Source organism: Convolutriloba macropyga, chromosome 3 (assembly GCF_964194025.1).
Source record: "Convolutriloba macropyga chromosome 3, txConMacr16.3, whole genome shotgun sequence".
In the NCBI taxonomy this organism is placed as follows: Eukaryota; Metazoa; Xenacoelomorpha; order Acoela; family Convolutidae; genus Convolutriloba; species Convolutriloba macropyga.
The window spans coordinates 11,244,409-11,263,674 of record NC_134470.1 but is presented as its reverse complement, the minus strand read 5'-3'; the positions used below and the strand labels follow the sequence as shown (position 1 = coordinate 11,263,674).

Below are 19,266 nucleotides of genomic sequence, written 5' to 3'. Positions count from 1 at the left end.
ACTTTGGAGAGCAGGAGATGTGGGGGAACTTGTCAAAAGTTTTGCTGAAGTCGATAGAGTAAGCTTAGCTCACTTTTTTCCTCGTCATACGTTTTGAGTCTAGGAACCGGAGGAGTGATCTGTTGCCGATCTTCCTTTTCCGAAACCATGTTAGGTTTTCAGAGAGATTCGTTGCAGTGTTGACAGAGGTGGCCAGAATCTACGTTCTGGCTCAGTAAGTATTTTAACAATAATCTCGGGGCTTGATAGTTGTAAAATAAAAATTAAAAACGTAACCAACAAAAATAAAGGCTGGCCTACTAACCGTGCCACTGCAACGGTCAACTCGGTACCACAAATATAAAAAATTCTAAACATTATAATTACGACAAGAGCCTTTCAAGGTTTGAGCAGGGAGCCTCAAAATCTCCGTTTAAATTACCTACTGGTGTTCTTCAATTTCGTTTTTTTTTTAAAAAAAAAATCAGCTATGGCCTAACATGGATACTACCCAAATTATTTATTTGGGACGCATGCGATTTTCATCCTCTTCTAATTCATTTTTTCATACATCGTAGAAGTGGAACTCAGTTGCCATTGTACCAACTGGATACAAGAGTAAGCTTACAGGTATTTAAAAATCGATATAAATATCTGATAGCTGAGAACACTCAGTTTCCTATTCAATAAGCTGCACGCCGTGATCTCGGCTGCAAATAATCTGTAACGTGGTAAACTCAAATATATCTGGATTTATCTATCCCTATACAATAATATAGTGGTTCTCTCTCTCAAGTAGTCGTTGCCGAGAGCAGGGAACATTTTCGGAGACTTTGTCAACAACACAAAAATTGGAGTTTTGTTCATACCATCGTGTATATCTAATTTTTGTGGTTCATTAGTTAATATTCACTTCACTGAAGAATACTGTAACAATAGATCGAATGATTTCTCTATCTTCCACCATTCATCAAAGATAACTAGTATTTGGCGAAATTTTGTTCTCTTGTTCGTATGTACTCGTTATTTCATGGATAGATGCCTTCCCTCAGTGTTCTCTCTCTCTCTCTCTCTCTCTCTCTCTCATTACTACTGGGAAATGATGCGAGAATTTGAATTTTCTTGTATCTTTTATCAAATAATTGACTATTTTTTGATCGCAAATCAAAAGTTTTCAGGCACCATGTGACCAACAAAATGAGTGGAGGGTTTCGAAGGCTAAACGATGACCATGAAATTTTGGTCAATGAAAATTCAGCCTTCCCTCAGCAGCAACCAATGTATGCTCAATACATTCTTTTTATTGGCCTCAAAATCTCTAAGTTATACAGTATCATATTTTTCAGTACTCGGCAACCTCAGGGAGGTGGGAGCTTCCATGACAAATGGAGACCAATTCTGCGAAATGTCTTCAGTCATCTTCATTTTGACATTGGAATTATCATGTTTGTGTTACTATACACTTCCTTGATAATGCTGGAGATGATTATTAATTTAGACGTAAGTTGCCTTGTCTGTGAGTTCATTTCTATTGTCTACTGAATGCGTTGAGAGATCTTAAATGAAAATGTTTCAGATGCTGAAAGTACATCATTCGAGTCCTGTTCCGAGGTGGCTGCATCTTATGGGAGTCTCCATTTTGGCATATTTCGTAGTTGAGGTGATATTGAGGATCTACGCGTTTGGATACGAGATATTGTACGAGAAGTTTGAGGTCTGTGTGGTGTTTGATTTGAGATTTGTCCAAAAACGATATCAATTTATCGAACCTATCTTTGCTGGTTTTCTTTCTACAATAAACCAAAATGTAAAATGGACCGTTAAAAATTTCAAAACTGGAGGTAATAAAAAAGGGAGCCATGTTTTGACTTAAAGATCTGACCTGTAATTGATATTTGTACCCGCGATAGCGATTGCTGATCTATTATTGACCTTACCGCCGTTTTCTTTCATAGGGAAATCATACGGCGACACAACTATATATACAAAAAATTCTCCTTAGCGCTACTCCAAAGCTGTTTTGCATTAGGAGCCGTAGGGCTCTCAGCCGCTCTACTAGTACAGAAAATTCTGCAACGGCAATACGAGTGGAGACTGAACCACTCTTCAAGATCCTCTATATTCCTATTCTATCAACTGTTTTCTCACCTGACGACATTCGACTGTTAAAATTTATACATTTTTAGAGGAGTTGACTTGCTCCCCGGAGTCGACCGAGTACCCTTTTAGAGGAGGGGATTGTTTCAATGGATTGTTTTAAAAATTGCTTTTAGACGCTGTCTTTAGGTGAACAGAAACTCATATAGACTAAACATGCTGAAACCAAGCTTGTGTCTTCTAGACGAGCTTTTTATCGACTTAAGAGTTCTATTCCGTTCATTACTGACAGCTACGTCAAGTAAAATTTGTTTCGTTATGTTTTTATCGATATTATTTTATGGAAGTCAAGTATGGCACGCTGATACTTCATTTATGATGAAGCTCGACAGATTTCAAGCACGTTGCTTTAGATGGATTTGTGGCAAGATTTTCTTATGTTGGAAGTTTTTTTTTACCCATATATTTTCAGTTGCAACTACTGGACCTCCCATTTTTTATCCAACTTCTCAAGGAAAACTTTGCTGATGTTTGGAAGTATATTAAAGTAACCACCAAAACTGCTAATTTCCGTTCTTTTGTTCTGCAACATTTTTAATAGCCGCACAGCGATAGCTGGGGCTATTATTGGCCTTCTCTTGGTTTTTTTATTTCGTCGTCATGATTTTTGTTACGACCATATGACGTCACTGCCACTTTTTGTTCATTCGTTCATGCAATTTCAACTGAATTGCATGTGTGACGTCATTTTTCGCTCTTAGTGGAGCGAGTTTTTTTGTTCATGGGCGTGATTAAATTTTTGGTCACACTTGACTTACCGCACTCTCAAAAATGACTTCCTCACTTTGAAATTGACTTTTATTTACTTTAATTCAAAGAGATAAGGTCAAATGGATGTGTGTCACTCTAAATGAAGGTTATTTGAGATCAGCTAATAGAGGCGGCAATAACTTATAGAGATTTTTAATCAAATTATAACAGATCAGCCTTCAATGAAAAGACGAATTTTTTTGGTCTGTCTTTTTTACTGTTTTTTTAGACTGCCGATCTACGAATCTATTGCGGCTGTTTTCTGGCAATTTGACAGCTATGTCTTTCTTAGCGTTTCATTATTCCAGCTAATTTTTTGCAGCGACATGGAGTCAGACTTTTTAAAATCTCCGTCTGCATCTGTCATTCGTCGGTATTAATCAGTATGCTTAAATCGTTTCCCCTGACAATTCTTTCTCCTTTGATATGTGTTGTCAGTAACTTTCAAAAGTGTGTTAATAACTATTTCTGTACAAAGATAATAATTTGATGTTTTAAGTAGTTTAATGTTGATGTCGCTTTTGAGAATTAATTCTCTCTCACATACATTGATGTTTATTGAAGTGAAATTGCAGTTGTGATTTTGTCATGAAGGACGTGGAGCAAAAAGTGGGGAAGGATAATGTTAGGCGAATGTTCGATCAAGCTAAGCCAATTTTTGTAGTAATCGGGAAAATTTTTTCAGGCGTCTTTTGTGGCAGTTGAGCAAAAACCAATCACAACACTTAAAACGTTAATTCAAAAGATACTTGACGCTTGTAAAGTACTCAAGTCGTTAACAGTAGTATTTATTAATAGCCGCTCAGCGATAGCGGGGCTATTATTGGCCTTTTCTTGTTTTTTTTTATTTCGTCGTCTCGATTTTAAGACCATATGACGCCACAACCACTTCAAATCTGCTTTTTGTTCATTCGTTCATGCAATTTCAAGTGAAGTGCGTGCGTGACGTCGTTTTCGCTCTTAGTGGAGTGAGTTTTTTGCTTGATTAAAATTTTGGTCACACTTGACTTACCTCACTCACAAAAAATGACTTCCTCACTTTGAAATGGACTTTTATTTACTTTAATTCAAAGAGATAAGGTCAAATGGGTGTGTGTCACTTTAAATGAAGGTTATTAGAGAGCAGCCAATGGAGGCAGCAAAAACTTCAATCAAAATATAACATATCAGCCTTCAATGAATAAACGAATTTTTTTGGTCTGTCTTTTATACCGTTTTTTTGAGACTGCAGATCTACGAAAATATTTCGTCTATTTTCTGGCAATCTGCCAGCTATGTCATGATATTAGATTTCAAAACTATGGTTTTATGTTTTTAGTAGTTAGTAATTGCATCAGTTTATTGCCATCCCCCATTTATGAAAAAAATTTCAAAATTTTCTGTAGCCAATAGCTGTAAACTATTAAGATTAAGGCAATGAAATCTTTTGTCATTCTCTCCACTTTTCCTCCAGTAACTGTTTCTCGAATCATTTTCTGGGATATTTCCGATGGTTAAAAAATAGTGTTTGAAAAACGTGAATTTTTCAATCATTTTTCTTGTCATGCCAATTGTTAGAGACACTTGATTAATTTATTGCGTCAAGTGTCTTTTGAAGTGCCTGCAAGTGTTTAATTGCCTGTTGAACGCAGTTCATAGCAATTATTGTAAACGTGTGTGTCTTTTTTAATGCAAATTTTTTGCTGGACAATTTTGCGCTTTTCTTCTAGAACATTCTTTGACTTCTCAAGTGACTTTTTCACGCTTTCGTTCATCATTTTTGAGTGATCTCTAGTGCTCCGAAGTAAAGCTTGTTGCTAATATAAAATCGGTTGCAGCAAAGGAAAAGTAAGTGACTCGTAGCGCAGTGGTAAGTGGGGGAGGGCAGGTTTCGGGAGGGCAGTGGTTCGAATCCCGGTTGGGTCGAGGTTTTTTGCACCGATAAAGAAAAATTGATCTACACTAAAGACCATGAATTAAATTGCCTCGCCTGTCGTTCAAGAGTAATTCTTCCGACATTTGTCGGTTTATGTTTTAAATTGGTATTTGCCTAATGTCCATAAAATTTTAGTTAAAAAATTTGCCTTATGATTAAAAAAGTCCTTTCACCTAATCAAGTTTTCACCTAATATTCCAGGAGCCCAAAAGTGAGTGGTTTTGCAGCGTTAACATTCTCACGTAATTTTTAAGTAGTGTGAAGAAGCTGTGTATGAACTAAAATTCGCTTTCTTGAGAGTTATTTTTCGTTTCTACGCTGAAATTTTGTCTGTGTTTACTATGTTGGCTAGTATCGTTTTTCAATTCCTAGTCATTTCTAGGCCTAGTATTTTGTTCAATTGAGTGAAAAAATAGTTTGCTTACGAGTGAAAAAATCGAGAAAAAAAAGATATTCATTTTTGATTGCTGTCAATCGAGCCGAATTTTGGTTATTGAACCAAGTAAGCCGAAGTAAAATCTTCAAAATATATGTTCCGAAGTTCTATGTTGACCCTGGTGGGGTGGTGGACGCATGTCATGGTTTTGCCGCGATGACCTGCACGTATTTACTTATTAAATCTCGAAATGTATGAGAGCATGGTCATGAAAAGAGGTCTGCTAGGATTTGCACTCGAACAATATAGAAAATGGTGCATATTTTATTTGCTCCGTGCTCTGGAATTCCTTAAATATAATTACGGTGTATTATAGTAGTGTAAATGTGTTCTAGTTGTTCGACATCACAGTAGTGGTGACGACATTCATCTTCGAGATGGTCTTCATCCAACACGAGGATGCTCTGTCAACCACTGGCCTCATTGTACTCATGCGCATGTGGAGAGTGGGAAACGTCATCAATGGTTTGTCCACTGCCAGCTAACTCCTTTTAAATTACCCCAAAAAAAACGAAGTCTTTCCCATTATAGCCCCCCCCCACCCGGCTTAATGGTCAAATAACGTTTAGAGAATCCCAGATACCGTATGCTTACTGTAATGGGGGTTAAAATTTTGTGGGGACCTATAATGGCAAAACCGATTTTACATCGAGTGTTTTCCAATATCGACTTCTTAAATTTGCTTTAATTTGCGTAATTTTTGCTCTCACTAACAATTTTAAGCTCAGTTTTTAAGCAGGAAATCACAATCTAATTAAAAATTAGTAGAGGACACGATATGGAATTTGTTGAAGCCTAAGAGAAGCTGTCGGACATTTAAAAAATTTTGTTAAAATGAAAGTTTTGCGACTTTTTAATGTTAATTAGAAGTCAAATTAGAGCGGTGATTCCAGTCACGCTGGAGTAGTAAACATAACGAAATGAATGTTAGGTTATGCCGCAAGATCTTCTTGAAATTAGCTCGAAAGTAGAGTGAGAAATTGGTGTTTCAACAAATTTTCGATTTTGTGAGTAATTTTGCGGAAATGTGACTTTTCAGTGTTTTTTCTCCGAGTGCTATTAAGATGTTACAGATGACTCTATTTGCAATTGTATGAATCTCTGAACCAGCAGCTAATGTTTTTTATTACTTTGAAATCAATTTTTGTCATAAAACATTAGTGAATTTTTAATAGCCGCCCTCATCTTCTCAGCCGGCTACTACAGTGCTCCTGTTTTTATTTACTTTTTCGAAAAAAAATTTTGCTTTACCTTATTTTGCCTATTTTTCGACACTTTGCTAGGGATCTTTATGATTTCTCTAGACTAGTTTACCCTTTTTAAAAGCCGCCCTCAGCTTCGCAGCCGGCTACTACAGTGCTCCTGTTTTTATTTACTTTGTCGAAAAAAAATTTTTGTTTCGCTTTACCTTATTTTGCCTATTTTTCGACACTGCTATAAATCTTTTTGACTTGTCTAGACTATTTTTATTGGTCGCTCACTCTGATCAAAGTGCTTTTAAGCAGCAGTTGCTTAGCAAAGCAATCGAAAATAAACAGAATTAGTATCAAAACACAGAAGCAAAAATAGAAACGGGATAAACAGAAAGCCCAATTTCAGATGCTCGCTACTTGAACTTTGTTCTTATAAGTCTTAGTTATCATCTCTATTGCTTATTGGTTTTGATACTAGCTCTTGTGTTCTCTCAACAAGCAGGAGGGTCAATCCCAATCGGGGTTATGGTAATCAATGGCGGCTATTTTCCGACAATCTGCCTGGTATATTTTATATTTTTCTGTCGTCTTATCACTTAATTTTGTTAGTAGCAGATTTAATCGTTGACCAATCAGGCATAAATGAACCAAGTTAATACCCGCAGCTCATAGCTAAATGTCTTTTACTTATACACTTGTTGTTTCCAGAAAATAATTAGTGAGATTTTGCATTTTGTCTGAATGCTTTATTCTTATCAACTAATCCCATTAAGGTCTCATCCGCTGCTCATGAGGCATTTATGAAGCTAGTTGACGCTTCATTTTCTTAATTAATGGCTTCATTTTTTCAGGAAATTTGCGAACGTTTCAGCTTTGCCTTTTTTGTAAATTTTTGTTTTATCAATTAAGTCCATTGCATGAAACGTCTCACCGGCTGCTACTGAGGCATAATTGAATTTCTTACGAGTGGTTTTCATGGTTTCTTTTTCTCAATATTAATGATGGAATTTATAGTTCTGCATTTTTTCTTGTGGTACTTTCGCTTAATCTCATTAATGACTCATCATTAGTGCGGAGTAATTTTTAAATCTATCGGCTTCAGTTCTTGGCTATTAATTTTGATTCAATATCAATTGTTTTAGCTAATTTTTGGATCTCACCTTTATTTGGTGTTCTTTTTTCTCCAATGGGATTTAAAAGAGTTTTTGATTCCAAAGTTGTATGCTATTCTGCTGTTGATGATTTAAATATATAGGTATATAACTTTTTTCTTTGAGGCCACTAACTATCAAAACGATTTTGATTTTTGCCAGATTTGCTTTTCGCTCCATTTTTATTTTGTCCCTCTTTGTTTTCGACAAAGTTGAATGGTGTAGGCATACTAAGGATGCAATGTCAATTGATAAGTAAAATGATGTCAGTTTTGATACCTCTTACCACAGGAGTTTTTCGGAAAATAAATATATTTGAATTGTCTTCGTATATATATATATATATATATATATATATATATATGTGTGTGTGTGTGTGTAATTATATATATATATATATATATATATATATATATATATATATATATGTATGTATATATATATATATATATATATATATATATATATATATATACATACATATATATATATATACATATATATATATATATATATATATATATATAAGAAGACAATTCAAATATATTTATTTTCCGAAAAACTCCTGTGGTAAGAGGTATCAAAACTGACATTATTTTACTTATCAATTGACATTGCATCCTTAGTATGCGTACACCATTCAACATCAACATTTTTCCTCCAAAATTAAAATTTATTAGTCAACAAAGCATATGTCATTAAATGCACAAAAGTAAATATATATTTAGTTTTGTGCATTTAATGACATATGCTTTGTTGACTAATAAATTTTATTTTTTTGTGGAAAAATGTTGATGTTTAGGGCATTAGTTCATTCAGTTGATTGGATTTCAATGATTGGATTTCAATTTAATTCGAGACTTGTCATCCAATGTTTTTAAAATGCTTGCAATTTTTTACTTCATCTTCGACTTCCTGGCAATTGAGTTTGTGAGGGACATTTGATATTCTTTTGCGTCGGCTTTTAGTCCACTTGTGTGATATGATTTTGAGTTACCTCAGTTGACCTCAGGAGTCACCTGCTGAATTTGTAATTGTAACTACATTCACTAGTGACAGTCGAAAGAGTGTATCTAAATCCAGACCCAAACTTAAGTGCTGCAATACTTGAGGAGCTGAATTCGTGATGATTTGAAACATTATTTTGATTTTGACTATACTTTGCGACAATATTTTTAAGTGACTCATAAAAACTTACCTCGAATCGCACGCTTCGATTTTAGAAAATAACAGGTTGTAATATGACCTTTTTTTTCTTCGCGCAACAAGGTTTATTTTAAGATAATAGTCATTATTGTGGGCTATAAAAAGCTCTAATCAGGTCATTTGAAGCCCACAATAAGCTATAATCGAATCACTGTCTATCCTCTGATGTTAGTCGGTATAGTTCAGCAATTAATCATTGCTATGAAACAGTGTTTGCTGCAGCTATTTTGGTCCTGCTTGTTCTTTTGTGTGAATTTTTATACTACTGTTTTTTCTGAAGGTTTTTGTCTGATTATAGAGATTACTTTTTATTAATAGCCGCGTCAGCAATTCCAGGCGGCTATTATTGCGCTCCTATTTTTTTTAGAATTCAAAGAATTTGAATTGTATAATTTGAATTGTATTGGGGCGGGCGCTGTATTTTTTTTTTGAAATATGTTCACACATTTTTCAATGACTTTGATCTTTCAAAACGGGATAAACAGGTAAAGCCCAGCGGGCATTAAGTTTCATTAGAGGCCCAAAGTGGTATTTAGTCGTACTTCAAGTTCTTAGTGTGGTGCAGCTGCTGGGATGGCCTTAATTTATTGTTAAAAGGTCATCTTTAGGAGTTTTCGGGCTCATCAAAATGGTGCAATTTTTCATGTTTTTTTTGTGATTTTTTTAAATTTTTATGGTTAATAAGTCTTAGGTTGAATTTTTCAAAGGTTGATCAAGGCCTTTTGCGAGACAAAATTACTTGTTATGACCAATTTATGAGCTATATGTTTGGGTACTACAAACACAAACACGCAAAATGAAACTAATTTTTGCATTTTTTTAAATATTTTTGTCTTTTTTTGAATTTTTCCAGTTTCAGAGACCAGGGAATCTCCTTTAAGGTCTGATAATAGGGCACTGCATAGATTTTTAGTAACAATGGAATGGTTTTCAACATTTTAATGTCTCGAATTATAATAATTTTTTGGATAAAATCTGAAATTTTTTTAGGTTTCCTAAAATTTTTGTCTTTTTGATATTTGTCCTTTCTCAAGGGCCAGAAAACCTATTCTACGGTCTGTTATAAAGTTACTGCATGGTTGTTAGTGTCAATGGATTTGTTTTCAACAATTTATAATTTGGAATTTTGGAAATTTGGAAAAAAATTGCAATTTCAAAACTTTTGTCTTTTATTCAGTTTTTATTGCCTCAGTAGACAGGTAACCTCATCCAGGGTTTGATAGTATGTTAATAAATAGTTGCTAGGTGGCAATTGATGGTTTTCAACATTCTAATAGAACGCACTTCAACTTTTTGAAATCTGAAATTATTTCTAAAACTTATTGCCTATCGATCTTTGGGCCAATGAAATTTTAAGGCCTGAACTTGGGTACTGGATAGCCTCCAGAGACACAAAAATGGTTCTGAAGATATTAATATCAATTTTTCAGCAATGTTTCATTAAAGTTTGCAATTGATTTAACTTTTGGGGTCATTTTCGAGTTAATCGATCTTCAAGGGCCAATGGATTTTTTTCAGGTCTTGCAGATATAATACTGGACCGATTTTAGAGACAAAAATTGTTTTTAAACATATTTTTTAAATAGGTATATTTAAAGGTATCAAATTTTGCCTTAGGGGTAAAAGCTTAAGAGTTTTAGCAATGAGTATGTTTTTGTTTAGTTTGATTGTTTTGAGTGTCTCAATTATTGAGATGATTTTGTTTGTGTTTTGGCTGGCATTGTTCAATTGATCTGATGGTCGGGTAGAGTACTTTCAAATTTTTCATTCAGTTCTTTGAATTGTACTTCAGGACTTGTCTTGCTATGTGCTATGTTTTCTTTTCACTTCGTCTAACAGATTTTAGTTTCGTCTTACCTTGACGTCATTTGTGCTTTTGGGTCGATTGCGTGACTTACCTCACTAAAAATGATTTCCGAGTTCATTTATGGAACTTTAGTTTTTATGAATATTTACTAGTTAAAGATCAATAGTGTGCATCTAAGTGGTGCCAACTTTTTATGCCCTAATTCTTGAGTATTTGTCTTAAGTTTTTGATTTTGAATATCAATTTTGAGAAAGCTCGTTTAGGGCTTTTCCTTATAGACCGTATGTGTCAGAAAATTGACAGTACGTATCTTACCCAACAAATCTAGTGGTCTATTAAAGGACTTCTGGTCAATCTGCCTATCTTGTTTCTTTAGTTGTTTCAATTCATGGAAGGCCACAAGCTTCTATCGCGGCTATTTTCCGGCAATCTGCCGGCTATGTTTAATTGCTTTGGAATGAAGTTTGCAGCAATTAATAATTGGTGTCAAACGAAGTTTGTAGCAATTATATTAGTCCTATGATCTTTTTTGTGCGATTTTTCGCTTGACCGGGTTTTCATCTTACCCTTTTGACTATCCGTCCTCAAAAACTGGATAGACAGGCAAAGCCCGTAGGTTCTGAGATTCTTAGAGCCTTATGGCTCACCAGTCTAAGTTTTGCGTGATATGAATTGATCTCATTCCGAAATTTACTGATGATAATATAAATGCAATTCAAATTGCGATGGCAAAGTGGTTATGGAGGAGTTGTTAACATCCGAGACGCAGGTGCGAAATTGTTGTTTTTGCACCCATACAGTTATGTAGACCCCCCGTCGGTTGTTTTTGCACCTATACAGTTATGGAGATTTCACCCCCCCCCCTCTCATGAATTAAAGTTACCTGCCTGTCGTTGGAGAGCAAGGCGTCCGAGTGCAAAGTAAAGTGCAATTTTGTGACTTGGATACAGCTCCCAATTCATGCACCTACCTTGGTTTTGTTGCCGCTCAGCCAATTTTATGCAGCCAAGATAGGCTCCTCACTACGTTCGGCGACAACGAGAGGCAACAGCTCGCTAGTCGTTTAAGAAGAATTTGTTATGGAAATATTTTGATTTGCTGTTTTTATTTGTGCGAAAATGGTGTTGGAATAAACTGTGTGTTGTACTTCAGTATGCTTTTTGATCAACCGCGTCAATTTTAATGTGGCATTAATTTCAAATTTTTGGTCATCTTTTTTGAGAAAAAGAGTGATTAGAATGTGTTTAGAGTGATTAGAATAAGGCAGTATCGGGATGAGTTTTTTTAAATCTGGCTGCTGGAATCTTTTCCAGAATTCTTCTGTCTGTTTTTAGTACAGAAACGGTATTAAAAGCGCGAAGTGCGAATGTGTCCGTGTTTCAGGTCTCGTGAAAAACGTGCAAAATGAGAAAAGTTGCCAGGTGAGAACTCTACAGAAGGAGATTGAATCATATCGAAACACAAATCTACGACTGTCTGAGAAGAATGAAAAGCTAGAACAAAAAATTCGCTTCTACCAAAGTGAAATGGAAAAGAGGGGAATTGCCATAGAATACGAGGAAGCAATTGGCGATATCCAAGCCGAACAAAATGAACCAAGGCCACAGCGGGAATCGAACCCGGGCTCGTCGAGTGCAGCGACAGGGCGGCAAACGTTTGTGGTGGAAACGCATTCGCGCTTACAGCTAGGAGACGGCCATTTATCATTCCGTACTACAGACGAATGAACAAGTTTTCTAGTTGATTGATGAAGTTCGAGCATTTTTCAGCACTCTACTTAACTCAAAATTATATCAATACATATTTACTTAAGTTTAAGCCAAACTGTCACTAATTCCTTTCGATGTTATTCCATTTAAAACCCCGAATCAATTTCACCAGCCAAAACTGCTGTCCGTAACATGTCCGGTGTTTTTGTTTGACTTTGGTTTAAAATATAGTGGAACTGTTTCCCTGAACAACCCCAATCCCCCCCCCCCCCCCCCCCAAACATGCGTCGGTTGAAAAGACCGCCAGGAATTGATATTTTCGTCTAATATCGCTTCTAATGGAATATTTAATTTGTAATGGATTGTCTGACCTCTTATTAGGCGTGACAAACGAATATCAGACCAATTAAGGCTTGACTGCCAATCAAAACCAATTTTTTGTTCATGGGGGATCGCAATTAAAATTCGAAAATTTTGGAGCTAATGTTGAATTGTGAAAATTAAAAGCTGCCATTTTGTGTGCAGATTTTCATCAATGTTATTGTGTACAGCCTCTTGGCATGCAAATGTTCTTCTGAGAGTGAATGGTTTGTTGAGCATCTATGGCAGAAATGAAATTGTTCCACTGTATAGATTTAGCTGCAGCTTAACTGTTACCATCTCTTCAGGGGGTCGATTTCTGTTACTAAACATTAGTTTCAAAATTATGATGGGTGTGCCATTAAACAAGAGCTTTACATGCATTTGCTGATCTCTATATATAGTTGCAAAGAAATCTGTGATGCCGCTTTCAAAATGTAAGAGTGAAAATTATAGCCAAAAAATCTCAGCTTCTGCGCCATGCTTTGTTCAAAATCATTTGCAATAAATCGCAAGCTGACCAGCTGTATTAGCTCGAAAATGATTACCCTTGTGCTGTAAGTGAGGGGGGGGGGTTGAGAGGTAAATGGATGGAGATTACAGATGAACTGAAACTACGTGCCATAATATTGGGTCAAGGCAAAATACCCAATGCCAAAATGCATTATTCCCAAAAATACCCACAATTTCACCCGATTGAAACAATTTTCAATAAAAACCTTTGAGCATAATAATACCTAAGTGAGATAATTTTTGATAATTTTTGCTAGACTATAAGACTAGTTAACTATAAGACTAGTTAGCTATAAGACTAGCTAATTTGGCCATGCCTCGCGGGAAATGTCTCAGTGGGCCTTGCGACTTGATATGAAAATATCACAACCAAACATTAGGTCAAATTGTCCGTTTAAGTACGATCAAACATGCTTGTGATTCCAACCGCTAATTGCAATAGATTTATTGGTCGAAAATATTGAAGGGAATAAATTTGGTATTATGGCATTGGATAATTTGTCCTGTAACCCATGATATTTAAGTGTCGACTCAGCTTTGTGCAATGTTTCCTTCCCGTTTGTTCTTATTATTGTGGATACTATTGTTCCTCTATTCGTCTCTAGTTAATTCTGATTTTGTAGATACTCGTTAATGCTCTGTCGCTCTTTGTAAATTTGTCCGCCGGCCTAATTCTGTAGCTTTTTCTGTTAATTATCAAATCCAATCTATACAAATTACTATTTTTGGTGTCTAGAGTTAATTCAGTATTGATTCATGTTGTCTTTTTAGTTGGAGAATAATTGATTTCATCTGGTTACGTTTCCTTAAATGATACTTTTGTCCGTTTTTCTCATTATAGCATAACCCTCGCGGCACTATGCCTCAGAATGTAATAAGTATGTGTGTGTGTATGTATTTGTGTGTGTTTGGTTGTGTGTGTGCCCGTGCGTGCGTGAGTGGGTTGTGGGTATTGACGGGGGCTTGATAATTGAAAAGTCTCCGGCAGTCATTAAGATAGGATACGCGCAAGAAAAGTAGCATTGAGGGCTGATGAAAGGTTTCCGATTTCTTAAGATTAAATTTTCCGTTTTTAAGAAAAAGTCTGCCACACTCATATGCATGTTGTCTGTAATTGACGTTCAACATATTTTATTCTTTTAATCTGGTATTGGATAGAATTACCGTCACACAGGAAGTGAATCTGTTCATATACCAGTCTGAAAATTAAATTCTGCTGCTGAATAAACCAATGGTCTTTTTCACCATTGGTGATTTAAAATCTTTTTTAAAAAGTAACTATCACTGTTAGAATGGAAAAGCCAATTCGCATGATAAAGTATATTGAGTATTTTTGAAACTTAATAATTTTCACAATTCGTAAAGTGACAGAAATCCCGTGAAGCGGCCAAAGAATGCAACGAAAAGAAGAGATGCAGCATCATAGTTGTTTACTTTCTGGTAAATAATAAACTCTGCTGACGTCGCTTGAACCCCCCTTTAGTGAATTGATAAGTGCGACGAAACTGGTGTCATTTTTTCACCTTAAATCGTAATAGTTATATTTAATAACCTCTAATTCAAGAGGTTATTTTACGACCCATAGTGCAGTTCGTAGTTGCATTCGGGCTACATCCCCCACCGAAGAAGGCTGCAAATGATTAGATCGCCTACTAGTCGTTCGAGAGCATTACTTCGGACGTTAGTCGGTTAAGCTTATCTTGCCTTTTGTCAACGGAACTGTTTATTAATTGCTCTCAAACGAAGTTTGTAGCAATTATATTAGTCCTGTCAGTCTTTTTTTATGCGATTTTTCGCTTGACCGATTTTTCGTCTGACACTTTTGACTTTTCGTCCTCAAAAACGGGATAAACAGGTAGCGCCCAGCGGGCATTAAGTGCTCTTAGAGCCTTTCAGCTCTGTTTCAGCCCAAACTGTTTTGGAGACTTACACTTATACTTATGGTGTAAAGTGCGGTTCTTAGAGGTTGAAGACACCCCCACTGTTGACCCCCCCCCCCTATTGCGCCCCCCTCCACCGCGCTGTTGCCCCCCACCCCAGTATTGCCCCCCCCCCCCCCCAATCTGCCCCCGCTCCCCTCCGTGGCTAGCTACTGACGAACAACCGCTTGCTAAAAACGCAAATTTATACTTTTTTTGCATTTTTTTCAAGCTTTTTGAAAATTTTTGACATTTTTTGATTTTTATCAGCCCTAGGTGTCGATAAACCTCCTCTAGGGTTTGCTAATAGGTTACTGCATTGCTTATAGTGGTAATCGAAAGGTTTCAACAATTAACATCACGAAGTGCAACTTTTTCAAATTTTTTGACATTTTTTTCTTAGTCAGGTCTTTCCAGACCCAGGGTCCAGCAAACATCCTAAGGGGGTTGATAGTAAATTACTGGCAAGTTTTTAATGGCCATGGAATAGTTTTTCAACTTCTGAATGTCACAAGTTTGTGCAATTTTTTGTTAAAACTTGTTTTTTTTAAGTTTTAAAAAATTCTTTTTGTTGTTTTCTAGATTTTTTCAGCCTTAAGAGCCAAGAAACATCCTCTAAGGTTGGAAAATAGGTTAGTGAATAATTTTTAGATTAAATGGAATGTCTTGCAAGATTTTAACATCACTTATTTCAGCATGTTTTTGATATTTTTAGCCATTTCCAATTTTTTTGACATTTATACTCATTCAGATTTTTTGAACCTCAAAGGTCAGAAAGCCTCCGTTAGTGTTTGATAATAAGTTAGTGGAAAATTTTTGTTGGTCATGGATTAATTTTCGTCTTTTTAATATCACAAGTTATAGCAATTTTTTTTATAAAACTTGCAATTTTTTTTAAGTTTTAAAAATTTTTGTCATTTCTTAGGTTTCTCTAGCCTCAAGGACCACGGAACTTCTTCTAGGGTTTGATAATATATTACTGCATAGTTTAGAGATGTAATGGAATGTTCTTCTAGATTTTAAAATCACGAATTTAAGCAATTTTTTAAAATATTTGCAATTTCTCATGTTTTTGATTTTTTCCGGCAACAGAGGCCCTCGAACCTCCTCCGCGGTTTGATAATAAGCTGCTGCATAATTTCTAGAGTTAATGTGATGGTGATCAACGTTTTTCATGACTCCAATTTTAGTAATTCTTGTATAAAATTTAAACTTTTCAAAATTTTTGAAAATTTGTATGTTCCAAATGTCTGGATCTTTGAGCCTGTGAAACTATTTCTGGCTTGAAACAGGGACACCAGATAGTCTCTTGAGACAACGAATTGGTTCTTCAGATATTAATGTCCTGCGTAATGTCGTCATCTTCTTTGCGAAATGTCATCTCTGATCCTCATTATCAATGAGTTATAGTTGAATTGTTTTTTATCACAACTGATCTAACAGGCACTTTTTAGGAAACCATTGTTAATTTATCTTAAAAGCAACTTGTAGACAATTTATTAACCCCGTTTGTCTTTTATGCAATTTTTCGCTTGGCCGATTTTTTGTCTGACCCATTTGACTTTTGTCCTCAGAAACGGGATAAAGATGTAGTGCCCTGAGGTCACTAAACCGTGGCCAGCTGTTGACGCAAGTAATGTGTATATGGATGCCTCCACAGCATAGAGCCGCGATACGGCATCCATATACACATTACTCTAATTCCCTTTATATGTCCACTACTCTATATTCACTTCTTTTATTTAAAATCGATCATTTCTTGTCTCACTTAGCGTAGTGGTTAAATCATCGAATCTAGTTAAGTTGCTTTAGCAAACGGAAGGTTTGGGGTTCCTTCCTCACTATCTCCAGTGAACGTCCCCCGATTTGATGAAGTGCTATAAAACTAAGTGAGATAAAAAAAAACCAAATTCACAGTTCTTAAAAAGGATGATCAGTGAAACTGCTTCGCAGATCCCTGCTGTGAGACTATATGGGACACTGTGATGGGAGAAGGATTGATGTTCTCAAAAAGTTTCATGTCCCATATGTAATATTGTTATAAATAGATCTTCTCTTAATAAACATAAAAAAGGGCACATAGTAATCAATCCCAAATTTCTAACAATATTTAAGAAAAATGATTACAAATTACAAAGATTACATGAGATTATATGGATTATTATGGATTATATAGATTATTTTAATCATGATAATCCCGAAGATCTATTTATAGCAATATTACCTATGGGACATGAAACTTTTTGAGAACAATAATCTTTACATAAACCACCAGTTTTATAAAAACAATCTCTATTCTTTTCAATTTTACATAAACAACAAACTCTAGTTGTTTTATTATCAGTTTCATTACTTTTCTTCTTAATATTAGTTTCTGCTTTTAAGTCATTTATAATTTCAGTTTTTATCTCATTTAAAATTTCTGTTTTTAATTCATTTTTAATGTAATCTTTTAAATTCTCTATAATATCTTTTAGACTATTCAAAACCTTATTTAAATCATCTTTATCTTTAACTTTATTATTATCATTGTCACTAACATTATTAATATCAGTATAATCAATATATCTATGTACTGATGTTAAAAGGCCTGTACTATGAACTTTACATTTATCCAAAAAGTGATAACCACTATATTTTCTATGCATACATTTCATACATCTTTCAATTAAATTATTATGTAAATTATTATAATGATTCATTATTTCATGTTCTGGATATCCACTACTAGTATCAATTTTATCATTACATTCTCTACATACTATCATCATTTTTAGTTTTAGAATTAATAACATTATGGGTTGCATAAATAGATACAGGACTAATAGCTAACATATATATTATATTAAATGGATCATTGAGATCAATTTTGTCTTTATCAATCAAACCATAACCTATAGTCATCTTCTTACCATTTCTTATTTTAATTTTTGCCTTATACATATCCATTATATCTATACCATTAATATTGTTATTAATATTATTATCATTGTTATTACCACATTTTTGATAGTAACTATATCCAATTCCTAATACACTAATTACACCAAATATAGCAACATATCCACTCTGTATCTCATTAAATACACTTTTTATATTCGTATATGTTTTATAAAAATTAAACGATTTATTTATTCCCTTAAAGTCTAAATATTCTTCAAAAAAGAACATCAACTCATTTGGTTTAATATGTGTTGGTTCTAATATTCTATCTGTTAAATAACTGCTTAGTATATTATATTCAATTTCCTTAAACTCTGTATTATCAATATACTTCTCAATATCAAGATCACCTAATCTAGAATCATATACATTATTATCTTTACCTAATACAATATAATAGTCACTAATAGTATTATAATTTATTATGCCATACTTATAATGTTTAAATCTATATAGATTAGAATCAATTTTAAACTTCTCTCGTACTCTTTCAAAGAATTGTTGTGAACTATTTAAAGTAATATATATAGCTGGGGTGTTATCTCTTGCTTTAGTATTTAAATCTGTTACAGTATGACCTACACATATTATATTAATGTTGTGATGTCTACCTTTAAAATACAATGAGTCTATAGCTGGTAATCTAATGTTTTCTCCCACATCATCAAATATAATAATACTATCAGCAAAACTATCTAAATTATCTAATAATTTTAAATCATCAATGCCGTATACATTATATCCCTTTCACTCACTACCATCAATACAGAATACATTAACAGTATCAAACAAACCACGCAAATCTTTTATAAAAGTTGTTTTACCAGAATTAGATGGACCATAAATTATAAAGTTATATTTTTTAATTTCAAATGGTTCTGGTACAACATTCCTATATCCTTTGAATCTCTTCCTTAAATCAGAGTAATTATCATAATTCCAAAAATCAATTATAATAATAAATAGCAACATAATAAATAACGGGAACGCAAGTAACATTTTAATAGGATTAAACTTCAATTTTAAATTTCTTTACATGTTCTCTAAATCGTTCTTTAGTATGACCAAATCTATATCTATTGAGATATAAGCATATCCTACAAGTGTAATATTTAAATCTATAGTGAAAATTTGTATGTTCCAAATGTATGGATCTTTGAGCCTGTGAAACTATTTCTGGCTTGAAACAGGGACACCAGATAGTCTCTTGAGACAACGAATTGGTTCT

At 34.4% G+C, this 19,266-nt stretch overlaps 1 protein-coding gene across 1 annotated transcript; it reads left to right on the top strand.

The window, feature by feature from the left end:
* Positions 1 to 900: 900 nt before the first annotated feature.
* Positions 901 to 12,590, top strand: LOC142335928 (voltage-gated hydrogen channel 1-like). The gene is made up of 5 exons (XM_075384329.1): positions 901 to 1,259; positions 1,326 to 1,479; positions 1,556 to 1,693; positions 5,573 to 5,702; positions 11,978 to 12,590. Exons 1-5 carry the CDS (start codon positions 1,177 to 1,179, stop codon positions 12,319 to 12,321), a joined length of 849 nt encoding a protein of 282 aa, XP_075240444.1. The 5' UTR covers positions 901 to 1,176; the 3' UTR covers positions 12,322 to 12,590.
* Positions 12,591 to 19,266: the final 6,676 nt, after the last annotated feature.

Excerpts from the sequence above, each read along its gene's own strand:
- LOC142335928 (XM_075384329.1), top strand. The coding sequence starts at position 1,177 with ATGAGTGGAGGGTTTCGAAGGCTAAACGATGACCATGAAATTTTGGTC. Across the intron at positions 1,260-1,325 it reads TTCCCTCAGCAGCAACCAAT|TACTCGGCAACCTCAGGGAG; the intron begins GTATGCTCAATA and ends CATATTTTTCAG. Across the intron at positions 5,703-11,977 it reads AGTGGGAAACGTCATCAATG|GTCTCGTGAAAAACGTGCAA; the intron begins GTTTGTCCACTG and ends TCCGTGTTTCAG.